Raw genomic sequence first — 14,246 nt, 5'->3', positions numbered from 1 at the left:
CTGTCCAAATCTCAGACTGGATCTGTGTAAACCTGTCCAAATCTCAGACTGGATCAGTGTAAACCTGTCCAAACCTCAGACTGGATCTGTGTAAACCTGTCCAAATCATGAATCCAAGACCCAAACTGTTCAAATCCCGGCAATGAGGCCCCAGACTGTTACAACGCAGGCTAAACCCCTCTGTTAATTTAAACCCGACACACAGAGACGTTCACCTTGTGCCGTAATCTGTTAAATTTTGAGAAGCAAAGAACTATCCCAGAGGTCAGTATTTAAAGTTAAAATTAACAATTTTATTCTCTCAGTCCAACAGAGAACATTAAACAACTATTTACAACTCCTTTCACTTAAATCTATCTTTTACCTCCTATTCTACAATACCGATCTGATAAAGTCCCTCTTAAATTAACGGCAAATCACTTTCAAACCCAGTTGTCATCTTCAGATGTTGAACTTTTTTTTCTGTAGATTTTTATAGAGTGGCTTCGGTCTTCTGCTGCACAAATTTCTTATGGACTGGTACTTTTCAGAGAGCTATTCGGTGAGCAGTCTGTACTTGTTGAAGTTCTTAGAAGTTTTCCACCTAACTGTTCAGGATTTCTGGTTTTATACCGCAAACATTGGATCATTTCATTGGTTTGATGTCATCAAAACATTAAATTCAAATTCTATTGGATTTTGGTTTCAGGGGCATAATTTAAACTGATTGGCTGAATTCGAATTTGTTTTTGTTCCATGGCAACATAGCACTAGCTATTTGTTTCAAACAAATGTTACATTTTTAAATTCTACAGCATACTCTGTGCTTTCAGTTAGTCCTTGCTAGCTTCCACTCTTACTTAAAAAGTATAGTACACAACTACACCTTCATAACAAAGTTCATTCATCTTGTTTCCCACCACACTGTCTATCCTGAATTAACTGCCCCCTTCTCATAGCTGTCTTCATCTGCAGTTAGATTCTTAACTATTTCCATACTCTTTGCCTGATTACCTGTTCTAGAAACTTTAAAAACCTCTCCTGAGCCCTCCCTGCCCTTTAACTAGTTCAAAGTCCGTGTAATCTCAATTTGATCCATTATTCTGGATTCTCCATGCATTATGATAAAAAGTCTTTAAGTTAGTTCTATTAGTGAGCTTCCCTTACCCTTTTGTGGTTCGTTAATATAATATGACCTTCCCTCCTATTCACTCCAGTTTACTTATCTTTTTCCTCTTTCTCCACCATTAACGACACCTTTTGCTTTTGCACTGGCCATTACACTATCTGCCCCCTTGCTCTTCTCCAATCTCTATAAAACATATATACAAAAAAACTTTCCAACTCTTTTCAGTTCTGAAGAAAAGTCATGACAGACTCGAAACATTAACTCTATTTTTATCTCCAAGATGCTGCCAGACCTGCTGAATTTTCCCTAACATTCCCCTGTGTTTGTTTTGCTCCTAGATTCTGGAGTTGATATAATACTCCATTTGGTACTCTATCTTGTAGCATTGCATTTTATTTAAAATAATTGTCATTGCCAGCATCATCTTCACTTTTGCTTTCTTTTATTCTTTTCACGGCTTTCAATTGGAAATGACTTCTAAGTTTTCTGTGTGCTGTAAATATAAAGATTTCATTCCATCAGTGTTTGAACAGAGTTGCTCCTAATTAATGGAGTTCCCCCTAATCACAATGGGCAGCACGGTGGCTCAGTGGTTAGCACTGCTGCCTCACAGCGCCAGGGACTCAGGTTCGATTCCCGCCTCAGGTGACCGTGTGGAGTTTGCACATGCTTTCCACGTCTGCGTGGGTTTCCTCCGGTTCCCTCCCACATCCAAAGATGTGCATATTAGGTGAATTGGCCATGTTAAATTATCCAAAGTATTCAAGGATGCGTTGGTTGGGTGCATTAGTCAGATCTTAAATGTAGGGGAATGGGTCTGGGTGGGTTATTCTTTGGAAGTTCGGTGTGGACTTATTGGGCCGAAGGGCCCGTTCTTACACTGGAGGGATTCTAATCCTAATTCACGGTATGATTGAGAGGGCAGGCTGCTTATAAATCCTTTATCTCCTGAAACTCATGATTCTTGTTTTCACTAATATCTGGAGACAGCAGAATGAAAAAGCTGCAGATACTTAGTTTCATTGTCAATTTGTAAACTGTAGCCAGGAATATATGTTCCAGGTCTGTTTTGTTTAATATCAATAACATTCACCAGTTCAATCATTTACAATTCAAACGTATTTTCCCAGAGCAGTAGCCTGAGCTTCTGGATTACTGATCCAGGGATAATATCACTTTGTGCTGTCTTCCTGCTTTCTGGTTTCTTCTTCATAGCTCCCCAGTCTCAGCCTGTTCGCTCCCAAAAACTCACTGTTGTTACTTTGCTTTTGTGTACATTCATCGAGACTTTTTACTGACTATTGCGATACTTCTTGCTATTTTTATATTAAATTCTAATTTCTCCTTCTTTATTAATTCTGAAATCATTTTTTGCTATTTTCTAAAATTTTCCCAAACTTGCAGGCTACCAGTAATCTGTCCACAGTTAAATTGTTATGGTAAGATGACTATCAATAAATTTAGAAGCTTTGTCAGTGAAGTCCCAGGTCCAGTTCAATGCACATCGTGTTGAGTTCCTGCTCAGGGCAATAACTGGGGGTCACGAACTGAGATCCCAGATTGGTTGGATTGGATGAAGATGGGGTTCAGGTGCTTGGACAAGGCTGAGCATTGAAACTGGGCTCTGGGATTAGAGGATGAGTTTTAGACTGGGGATTGGGATCCAAGGGCCAAGTTATTGAGTTATGACAGGATGGTAGTGGTGGTGGTTGGAGAGACGGGGTGGAGATGGTCCACTTGAGATCTTGGCATGGAATAGAGCTGGAAGTTCAAAACCTGCTGTTCAGGGTTCACCTGAACAGCAAGTATTTTTGGGAAAGTTTTGAAAAATCAAGGATAGTTGCTGATAATAATTTAATTTGACAGTTGGCTTCACTGAAGGCAGAAGGAAGGTGATTGACCAAGAATTATTAGCTGAGGGCTAAAACCACCAGCACAGGTATCAGTTCTGAAAATTCAAGGGGAACTTTCAAAACAAAACTCTGACAAGAAAAGTCATTTTCTGAAACATTATCAAGTCTAGTCATTCAGCATTCACCAACAATTGACAGGTCTATAGTACCATTCATGTCATAAAATCTTTACAGGCATTTCATAGCAGAATTCTGAACTGGGATTGAAATGGGGAACTGCATAAGAGGAAACAAAGTTGGACAATGCAAATCTTCATCAAAAGGGCACATTTGCAGGATATTCTGGAAGAAAGATTGGAGCATAGAGGAGGAGGAGGAGAATTCCAGAGCTTGGGACCCAGGCAGCTGAAGGCATGGCTCATTATGGTGGAACCTGGGGAATTGGGGAGGGTCGGTTAAGAGAGAAAGAAGCAGAGATCTTGGATGATTATGGGGTTGGATTATCCAGATAGGGAGGTCTAAACTTGGACCACGGTTTCAGCAGAAACGGGTATAGGGCAGGGGAGGGGGTTCATTGATAATGGTGTACAAGTGTGATGACACAATCTTGTGTGTTGTCTAATATGAGCCTCTCGAAAGGACATGGTTTTCTGATAGGGGGACATGGGTTATAAGTCAGGATGATAAAATAAGAAGTAAGGGAAACAAAGGTTACGTGGAGAAGGCAGAAGAATGGGGTTGAGAAACATATCAGCCATGAATGATGGAGCAGACCTAATTGGCTAAATGCTGAAAATGTGTTGCTGGAAAAGCGCAGCAGGTCAGGCAGCATCCAAGGAACAGGAGAAGGGCTTATGCCCGAAACGTCGATTCTCCTGTTCCTTGGATGCTGCCTGACCTGCTGCGCTTTTCCAGCAACACATTTTCAGCTCTGATCTCCAGCATCTGCAGCCCTCACTTTCTCCTCGAAGATTTTAACCTAATTGGCTAAATGGCCTAATTCTGCTCCTACAGTTTATAATCCTGTGGTCTTGTTATTCTTTCAGCCACATTTCAATAGGGGTCAGTGAGTAAAGGCCACATCCTACACTGAGACATGAACTTTGAGCTGTGTCTACTTTGTGCCTACAGTAAAATAAATGCGTGTTTGAATCAAAATTAACAACAGTCTCAACATGTGTCAGTGTGACATACTTACAGAGCTTGGTGTGGAAGAGGATAAATAATCCCAGGCTGGAAACATATATTGTCACAGACAAGATAATCTTCACAACCAATGCATGGTATGAAAATTTACAAACTATCACTGTAAAAAGAGGAAGAATAGGTTTGGTCACACAAAGGCCTGCATGACAAAACACAGATTGAAAGAGAGTGGATTGAGGCTGAAAAAAACAATACTACTTTACCGTGCAAGAACAATGACCATATGAAGAACCTTTCAAATAATCACCATTCACAGACATCCACCGAGCATTGAGGAACTGTCCTGACACTGGCTCAGAAAACTCTCCTCAACACCAGACCAGGAAACTGCTCAGCACCAGATCAGAAATTTCTCAAAACCAGATCGAAAATACTATCAGGGAAAATCTCCACAAGAAAACATAAAGAAACACCTTCTGTTACCAAGTCAAGATTCTTTCAAGACCATATCTGGAATCTTCCAGCACCAAACACAACACCAGATCAGGAAAGTTTCCAAAATCAGAAATGGAAACTGCTCAACAGCAGATCAGTAATTTCCCAACACTAGATCAGGAATCTCCCTCATACCAGATCTGGAAAGTCCCCAAGGGGACAGGCAGGGAAGGTGATGGCCTAGTGGTACTATTGCTAGACTATTAATCCAGAGACTCCAATAATGTTCTGGAGACACAGGTTCGAAACCCACGGCAGATGATAGAATTTGAATTCAATAAAAGTCTGGAATTTAGAGTCTAATGATGACCATGAATCCATTATCAATTGTTGGAAAAACCCACCTGGTTCACTCATGTCATCCAAGGAAGGAAACTGGCATTCTCACCTGGTCTGGCCTACATGTGATTCCAAACCCACTCTCAATTGTCCTCTGAAATGACCTAGCAAGCCATTCAGTTGTATCTATCGCTATAAACTCTCAAAGAAATGAAACAAGATGGGTCATCCAGCATCGACGTAGTGAGCGGAAGGACAACAGCAGAAACATCCCTGTTGACCCTGCAAGGTCCTCCTCACTAACATGTGGGGGCAAGTACCAAAACTGGGAGGGCTGTCTCACAGACAGCAACAGCCTGATATAGTCATACTGTGATTCCTGAAGAAGGGCTTATGCGCGAAAAGTCGATTCTCCTGCTCCTTTGATGCTGCCTGACCTGCTGCGCTTTTCCAGCAATACATTTTTCAGCTCTGATCTCCAGAATCTGCAGTCCTCACTTTCTCCTAGTCATACTCATGAAATCAATGTCCCAGACGTCACCATCTCTGGATATGTTCTGTCCACTGGCAGAGGTGGTGGCACAGTGGGATACTACTGAGAGGCAGTGGCCCTGTGAGTCCTCAACGTTAACTCTGGACCCCATGAAATCTCATGGCTCCAGGTCAAATATAGGCAAGGGAACCACCTGCTGATTACCACACACAATCCTCCCTCAGCTGATGAATCGGTGCTCCTCCATTTGAACAACGCTGAGGGGAAGTACTGAGGATGGAAAGAGCACAAATTGTACTCTGGGTGGGGATTTCAATATCCACGACCAAGAGTGGCTCAACAACAATATTACTGATGGAGCTGGTTGGTTTGTAAAGGACATAACTGCTAGACTAGGTCTGTGGCAGATGGTGAGGGAACCACCAAGAGGGAAGAACGTACTTGACCTCATCCTTACCAATCTGCCAGCTACAATACATCTGTCCATGACAGTATTGGTAAGAGAGACCACCGCATAGTCCTTGTGGAGATGAAGACCTGCCTTCACATTGAGAATAACTTCCATCATGTTGTGTGGCGCTATCACTGTGCTAAATGGGACAGACTTTGTACAGATCTCGCACCTCAAGACTGGACACCAATGAGGCACTGAGTGTCATCAACAGCAGCAGAATTGTACTCCAGCACAACCTGTAACCTCATGGCATGGCATATCTCCCACTCAACCATTACCATCAAGCCACGAGATCACCCTGGTTCTTGGAGAGTGCAGGAGGGCATGCCAGGAGCAGCACCAGGGTTATCTGAGGATGAGGTATCAACCTGTTGAAGCCACCAAACAGGATTACTTGCATATCAAACAGCATAAGCAGCAAGTAATAGACAGAGCTAAGCAATCTCACAATCAACAGATCAGATCAAAGCTCTGCAATCCTGCCACATCCAGTTGTGAATGGTGGAGGATGATTAAATAACTCACTCGGGGAAGAGGTTCCACAAATATTCCCATCCTCAATCATGGAAGAATCCAGCACATCAGTGCAAAAGATAAGGCTGGAGCTTTTGCAGCAAACGTCAGCCAGAAGTGCTGAGTCAATAATGCATCTTGGCCTCCTCTAGTGGGCACCAGCATTACAGATACCAATCTTCAGCCAATTCAATTCACTCCATGTGATATCAAGAAATGGTTGGAGACATTGCATACTGCAAAGGCAATTGGCCCTGACAATATCCCAGCAATAGTACTGAAGACTTGTGCCCCAGAACTTGTTGATCCCTGAGCCAATCTGTCCCAGTACAGTTACAACACTGATATCTAAGTCAAGAGTGAGGCACTGGAAAAGTACAGCCAGTCAACAGAATTATCATTTTGGACATAAGCTCTTCATCATTCCTGATGAAGGGCTTATGCCCAAAATGTTGATTCTCCTGCTCCTCAGATGCTGCCTGACCTGCTGTGCTTTTCCAGCACCACACTCTTGACTCAGCATCTGAATCCTCACTTTCTCCAACACTGATATCTACCTAGTAATGTAGAAAAGTGCCCAGGTGTGTCCCGTACATAAAAAAACAGGACAAATCCAACCCGGCCAATTACTGCCCCATTAGTCTATTCTTGATCATCAATAAAGTGTTGAAAGAGGTCTTCAACAGTTCTATCAAGCAGCACCTGCTCAGTAATAACTTCCTCAGTGATGCCCAGTTTGGGTTCCACTAGGGCCACTCAGCTCTTGATCTCATCACAGCCTTGGTTTAAACATGGACAAAAGAGCTGAATTCCAGAGGGGAGGGGAGAGTGACAGCACTTGACATCAAGGTTGCATTTGACTAAGTGTGGCATCAAGGAGCCCAGGCAAAACTGGAATCAATGGGTATCGGGGGGGAAATACTCCACTGGTTAGGGTCATACCTGACACATAGGAAGATGGTCGTGGTTATTGGAGGTCAGTCATCTCAGCTTCAAGACATCTCTACAGGAGTACTTCAAGGTTATGTCCTCAGCCCAACTACCTTCAGCTGCTTCACCAATGATCTTATCTCTATCATAACATCAGAAATGGGATTGGATATTGATGATTGCAAAATGTTCAGCACCATTTATGGCTCCTCAGATACTGAAGCAGTCCATGTTCAAATGCAACAAGATCTGGACAATATCCAGGTTAGAGTTGACAAGTGGAAAGTAACACTCATGCCACACAAATGCCAGGCTATGATCATCACCAACACGAGACAATCTAAGACCACCACCCCCCCCCCCCCCCCCGGCCCCTTGACATTCAATGGTATTACCACCACTGAATCTCCTATTATCAACATCCTGGGAGTTATCTTGATCAGAAAGTTAACGGGACTCACCAAATAAACACAGTGGTTACAAGAGCAAGTCAGAGGCCAGGAATACTGTGGTAAGTAACTCACCTCCTGACTTCTGAAAGCCTGTACATCAACTACAAGATACTGTTCCTTCATAGTCGTTGGGCTAAAATCCTGGAATTCCCTCCCTAAGGTCATTGTGGGTCAATCCATAGCAAGTGGACTGTCGCGGTTCAAGAAGGCAGCTCACCATCACCTTCTTAAGGGGCAATTAGGGACGGGAAACAAATGTTGGGCCCAGCCAGTGACAGCCACATCCCACAAAAGTGAATACATTTTAAAAAAAAACAAATTGGGAAACTCCCAACACCTTGTGTCCTGTGAATGACCCTGACTTTTTAGTTGTTTTATCTTTCAATAAACCACCTTGTTCCCATCCTAACATTCCCATCCTTAGCCTGACCCTTGAGGAACAACAGCTCATTATCCATTTCAGCACTTTATGGTATCTCGGATTCAATTTTGAATTCCATAACTTCAGAGCCTGAATTCTTTTAGCCTGTCCTCTAACTTACTAACACTTTATGCCCTTCCACCTCTTCCCACCCCATTGCAGCTTTGTTTTGTTTGTTTTTTTATTTATTTTTATTGCTCTCAGTCGGTCTCTCCCTTTCATCTTAATTCAGAACAACTTTAGATCTCTTATTCTCTTTCTCCACAATTAACAATCCCTTTAACTTTTGCATTGACTCTCTGGACCATCTGCCCCTTGCTCTTCCTCTGCCTCTGTCAAAATCAGTTAAAAAATACATGATTTTTCAACACCTTTCAGTTTTGAGAAGAGTTCTCCCTGACTTGAAACATTAACTCCACAGAAACTGTCAGACCTGCCGAGTTCCTCCAGCAATCTCTGCCTTAGTTTCAGATTTCCAGCATCCGTTTTATGTGGCTTTTACGTGAATGATGAGAGGACACTGGTTCAAGTTGTACCTTGGCAACTAGTGAAATTTCATAAAATTTGGAATATTGGCCTAGTCTCGGTAATTGAGACCATGTCAACTATTGTTGATAGTTAAGGAAAGTTGCTATCGTGACCCAGTCTGGCTATATATTACTCCAAGTCCATGGCAATGGATTAACTTTTAGATACTCTCTGAAGTGACATGGCAACCCCTTAACAGTCACATCAAAATCCCATGAAAGAACAAAACAAGAATCAGTTTCATCCATTTTTATATCAATTATTTAAAATTGCCCGATTAATACGGGTTGTGAGTGAGAAGGTCCCTAGCTCTGTGGAACAATCTAACATGTCAACAGATTTTTTGTACTTGGCCTTTCCTTCACAATTCTGTCAAATACTCAAAGAGCATCCCTCTGTCCTGGGAGGATAAACGTCTGCCATGTCCAATGTGATTTCAGTACCTGCCAAAGTTGTTGTGATAATTTGTATTTTCACCACTTGGTGTCAAATATATTGTATATCACCAAAACAAAAACACAGTTGCTTGAAAATCAATTTGAGATTTTAAATTGACAAAATCAAGACCATTGCTCTCTTTTCCTGTTCCAAGACAGCAACCACAAAACTAACTGGTGTTATAGTCCAGAAACAAAAACAGAAACTACTGGAAATGCTCAGCAGGTTTGGTAGCATCTGTAGAGAGAAAGCAGGGTTAATGTTTCAGGTTCAATTACCCTTCTTCAGAGCAGTCACTATGTTGTCAGACTTAATCTATTAAGTTAGTGAGAATTCCAGGATGAATCAAATGATCTCTACCTTACTGGCCTCTCCACTGGCCCACTCTGCCTTGTCACCAGGCATTTCCAAAAATAGGTATTGAATACACATGTAGCTCAAGGTGGTCATCCTGTCAGCTCTCCTGTTAACACCAATTGGATCCCATCCAGTTATGCAGACCTATCAGGATAAAGGCTGAATACATCTGGATGTTGCTGCATCGGCTCAGATGATGAGATCCCATGTTTCAGACAGGGTTGGCACCTGCGCAATACTCTTTCACCAATGTATCTCCAGTATTGTGCAAAAACTGTCAACGGCCAGCTAAACAAAACCAAGCTCCTCATTTTACGTCCCTGTGCCATCAGATTCCCTGAGCATATTTTGAGAGTATGGTTTCTGTGTCGACACAATATTTATTTCTTGATTTGAACAGAACAGAATTAAGGGGGTAAGGCAACTCCTTTGAATAGAGAAACTGAAGATATTCATCTTGGGGATTTTACTGTTATTTTTCTCTTGAAATACTCACTATTCAGCTTTGATTTGTAAATCAGGAGAACATCAATCAGCAAGACCAGAAATTCACATCCAAGGAATATTGTTCCTTTATCTGCCAGCCAATAAAATGAAAGTAAGTAAAGACCATGTTAAGTAAACAATTGCACAGAAGATGAAGTCACCGCCCACTACTTTAAGATCAATGCCAATTGCTTCAAGCCAATATTTTTCATCCCTTTCCCTGCGATTGACCTGGTTTGCGTTACTGCTGCATACTATTTTACATTTCAGAGTGGAATATTATTGAGGTATTTGGAAACAGTGTGGTGCAGCAGGAGTGTGCTGCGCTCATAACCTAGACATTTATGGATCTGAAGACATCTTCTGCTATTAATACATTCCCAGTATCACTGTGAGTGTCCATATACTGTTCCTGGGAGTGTTATGGGACTACTGCTTTTTCTGATTTATTTCAATGATTTAGAGATGGGTGTTGAGGGCAAAATCAATAAATTTGCAAATGATATGTGAAATAATTCCACAGAGTTATTGGAACACCATCACCAAGTTACTTATTATTTATACATGGAGAGTCCTTGACACTGATTGAGCTTTCTCAGAGTCAGCTCTCAGAGTGAATAGAACCTCTGGTCCTAAACTCTCCCACAAGGGGATACAGTCTCTCCACATCTTCCCTTTTAAGTTCCCCTAAGAATCTTGTGTCTTTTAATGAAGTTGCCTCTAAGTCATCTAAACTCCGATGGGTACAGGTCCAGTCTACTCAATCTCTACTCAGTCCCTCTTTATCCTGTATCAGCCTCATGAACCTTCACTGGACTGCCACCAATGTCAGAATATCTTACCTTGGATTAGGGGCCCCAAACTGTTCACAATATTCCAGCTCTAATTGATCTAAAGTCTGCATTCTCTATTTTCCTCATGACTTTAGCCGAGATAGTGGATATTTTCGAGATGATGGTAGGAACTGTCACCTTGAAGTTGGATATTCACTACGAGGATGTGAGTGCCAGGTGAAGTTTGCAGAATGGAACTGGACTATTGACTCATTTTGTTGCCCTATCTTTAAAGGTTGCTTGTTGTTTATACATCAACCAAAACCTTTCATCTGTTCTGTATCAAACAACATTGGGGCACTTGGTTCAAGGGAATCAGGCAGATGCACATGGCAATTCTCTGGAGATATTTCTTAATTTGGTCAGTGTTATACAGTCTAATAAAATAAATCGCTTCACACTGCTCTGATTTAATCTGCTATTTGCCCACAGCATCATGCTGCCAGATCCCATGATGCCTTTCTTTATTCTCCTCCAAGTAGACAATTCTTCTAAAGTAGTGTGTCATTCACAAACTTTGCAACATGCAGCCCCCACCCCTTATGGATGAGATTGGACTGTTAATATTGATTGGTAGAACCTGGGTGAAAAGGGCTGCTTCTGAGGCTGCCTAATCGTTTAAAGCAGTTTCTAAAGAGAAACCCAAGCCAAGCAGCCTGTTTATGAACAATGCTGTAGCTGCAGAGTTTTCTGTTTTTAACCCTCTCAGAACAGATCTTTCAGCTGGAGCTGAGGAAGACAACCCACTGTTATAACCACATCTCGAAAAATATCTCTGAACTTACAGTAATTGGTCAGAAATGGAAATGGTATAGTTTGACTTTGCAGGAATAAGATCACGATGTAGACTGTCTTTGCAAAATAGTGGATGCACCCAATGGTGGCAGCAATCTTGTATCCAAATACAAACCCTAGCAAAGCAAGCACAGAATGGACAATTTAGCTCAGTTTCTACCAGATTGTTCCAAGCACATTGCATCTCTAATATAGGCGAAAGTGAGGACTGCAGATGCTGGGGCGGCACGGTGGCACAGTGGTTAGCACTGCTGCCTCACAGCGCCAGAGACCCGGGTTCAATTCCCGCCTCAGGCGACTGACTGTGTGGAGTTTGCACGTTCTCCCCGTGTCTGCGTGGGTTTCCTCTGGGTGCTCCGGTTTCCTCCCACAGTCCAAAGATGTGCAGGTCAGGTGAATTGGCCATGCTAAATTGCCCGTAGTGTTAGGTAAGGGGTACATGTAGGCGTATGGGTGGGTTGCACTTCGGCGGGGCGGTGTTGACTTGTTGGGCCGAAGGGCCTTTTTCCACACTGTAAGTAATCTAATCTAATTAGAGTTAACAGTGTGATGCTGGAAAAGCACAACAGGTCAGGCAGCACCTGAGGAGCAGGAAAATTGATGTTTTGGGCAAAAGCCCTTCATCAGGCATTTCTATTATAGTTTATTACACGTAAAGCTTTCGGTTAGAACAACATACTGTGCAATGAAATTGAGACAAGTTACCTCTTAAACATGCTCCCATTTCTTGCTGACAGAGTGACTCAAGTGAACCTGCCTCCTCCACACTCTCAGACAGTACATTTAAAACCAGGGACTGCAGAAGGAATTTCCACCCATTTTAAAGTAAGTTCATAAACATATTGCCTGTCATGTTTATGCTGCTGTGTTATTCAAGCAGTGGGAAAGGCTGTTGTAAATGGGCCAATGCTACCAATTGAGATTCAGCCAGCAACAGGTAACCGATTGAATTGTGAAGTTGTGAGCCAATGTGAACGTCACAGGTTTATCAGCCAGACAACAACACTCTGCGCCAGTAAAATACTGAGAGCCTGAAGCAAGATAACTGCATTTCCCTCACCACTGGGTGGTAAGCTGTGACCTTTAACCAGTAACTAAGAGATTTTGCAGTGTATGTTCCAGTTGCCTGTGCCTCCTGCAAACAGGTACAAACCCTGACAAGCAGAAGAATCATCTCCTGTGGATTAGAGGTTGTGCACTGCTTTTCTATCTGTATTTTATCAATTCCATCCATCTTTGACACCATTATTTTTTGTCTGTCTGTGTGGAGATGGAATTTGGCTTAGAGTTTTAATGGATAGACCAAAATATGTCAATAGTTGCTATTTGTCCAGCTGTGGTTAGAATTTAGTTATTTGAAATAAATAGCATTGCTTGTCAAATACAGGATTCTGGTCCATGTTTCCAGCTGGCCTGTGCTAGCCCACAACTAAATAGAGGACTTTGTGACCTTCGATAAAGTCTTTAAACTTTAGTATTGAACCCAGGAATAGTGGGGTTTGATTTCCAGCAATTTGGCCAAGTGAGGAAAGAGGGTGATTGTAGATTGTACCTCAAAACAATTAGCATGATGATCAGGAGCAAGTAGATGAACCCAAAACACAAACTTTGGATCACCTTGTACTGACCCCTATATTTTCAGTGATATAACAAGGCATGATTTAATTATTGAACATTGAGGACAGTCCAAAATAACTTCAAAAACAAACTGAGAGGGATGTGTAGGGAGTGAATTCCAGGCACTTGGGGCACCTGGAGCACAGGCATGGACATGAATATTGGAAAATTTAAGTCAGATACTCAAGGCATGAGCATCAGAAGCTGAAAATGTGTTGCTGGAAAAGCGCAGCAGGTCAGGCAGCATCCAGGGAACAGGAGAATCGACGTTTCGGGCATAAGCCCTTCTTCAGGAATGAGAAAAGTTTGTCCAGCAGGCTAAGGAGAGAGGGAGTTCCAAAAACGTAAAACGACTCCCACAGCTACCTGGACTACACCTCCTCCCACCCTGCCCCCTGTAAAAACGCCATCCCATTCTCCCAATTCCTTCGTCTCCGCCGCATCTGCTCCCAGGAGGACCAGTTCCAAAAACATAAAACGACGATGCCCCCCACCGCATCTCTTCCACTTCCCGCTCCTCCACCCTTGAACCCCGCCCCTCCAACCGCCACCAGGACAGAACCCCACTGGTCCTCACCTACCACCCCACCAATCTCCATGTACAACGTATCATCCGCCGCCATTTCCACCACCGCCAAACGGACCCCACCACCAGGGATATATTGCGCCCACACCTCCCCCCTCACCTCCCTCCAAGGCCCCAAAGGAAACTTCCATATCCCCCACAGATTCATCTGCACCTCCACACACATCATCTATTGCATCCTCTGCACCCGATGTGGCCTCCTCTATATTGGGGAGACAGGCCGCCTACTTGCGGAGCGTTTCAGAGAACACCTCTGGGACACCCGGACCAACCAACCCAACCCACCTCTGGGACACCCGGACCAACCAACCCAACCACCCTGTAGCCCAACATTTCAATTCCCCCTCCCACTCCACCAAGGATATGCAGGTCTTTGGAATCCTCCATCGTCAGACCACAACAAAACAACGGTTGGAGGAAGAACGCCTCATCCTCCGGCTAGGAACCCTCCAACCACAAAGG

At 43.0% G+C, this 14,246-nt stretch overlaps 1 protein-coding gene across 1 annotated transcript in view; it reads right to left on the bottom strand.

Moving 5' to 3' along the window:
* Positions 1–343: 343 nt before the first annotated feature.
* The window catches only part of LOC122541562, a 26,194-nt gene continuing 12,291 nt past the window's right edge, over positions 344–14,246 (bottom strand). The window contains exons 6-9 of the mRNA XM_043678393.1: positions 11,572–11,697; positions 9,964–10,044; positions 4,160–4,267; positions 344–1,601 (exon numbers count right to left, since the gene is read on the bottom strand). Coding sequence (XP_043534328.1) covers positions 1,501–1,601; positions 4,160–4,267; positions 9,964–10,044; positions 11,572–11,697 — 416 coding nt within the window. The 3' untranslated portion in view covers positions 344–1,500. The remainder of the gene's footprint in view (positions 1,602–4,159; positions 4,268–9,963; positions 10,045–11,571; positions 11,698–14,246) is intronic.

This window comes from Chiloscyllium plagiosum, chromosome 37 (assembly GCF_004010195.1).
Source record: "Chiloscyllium plagiosum isolate BGI_BamShark_2017 chromosome 37, ASM401019v2, whole genome shotgun sequence".
NCBI classification, from domain to species: Eukaryota; Metazoa; Chordata; class Chondrichthyes; order Orectolobiformes; family Hemiscylliidae; genus Chiloscyllium; species Chiloscyllium plagiosum.
Note: the sequence above shows the minus strand (reverse complement) of the source record. Positions and strands in the feature narration are given on the sequence as shown.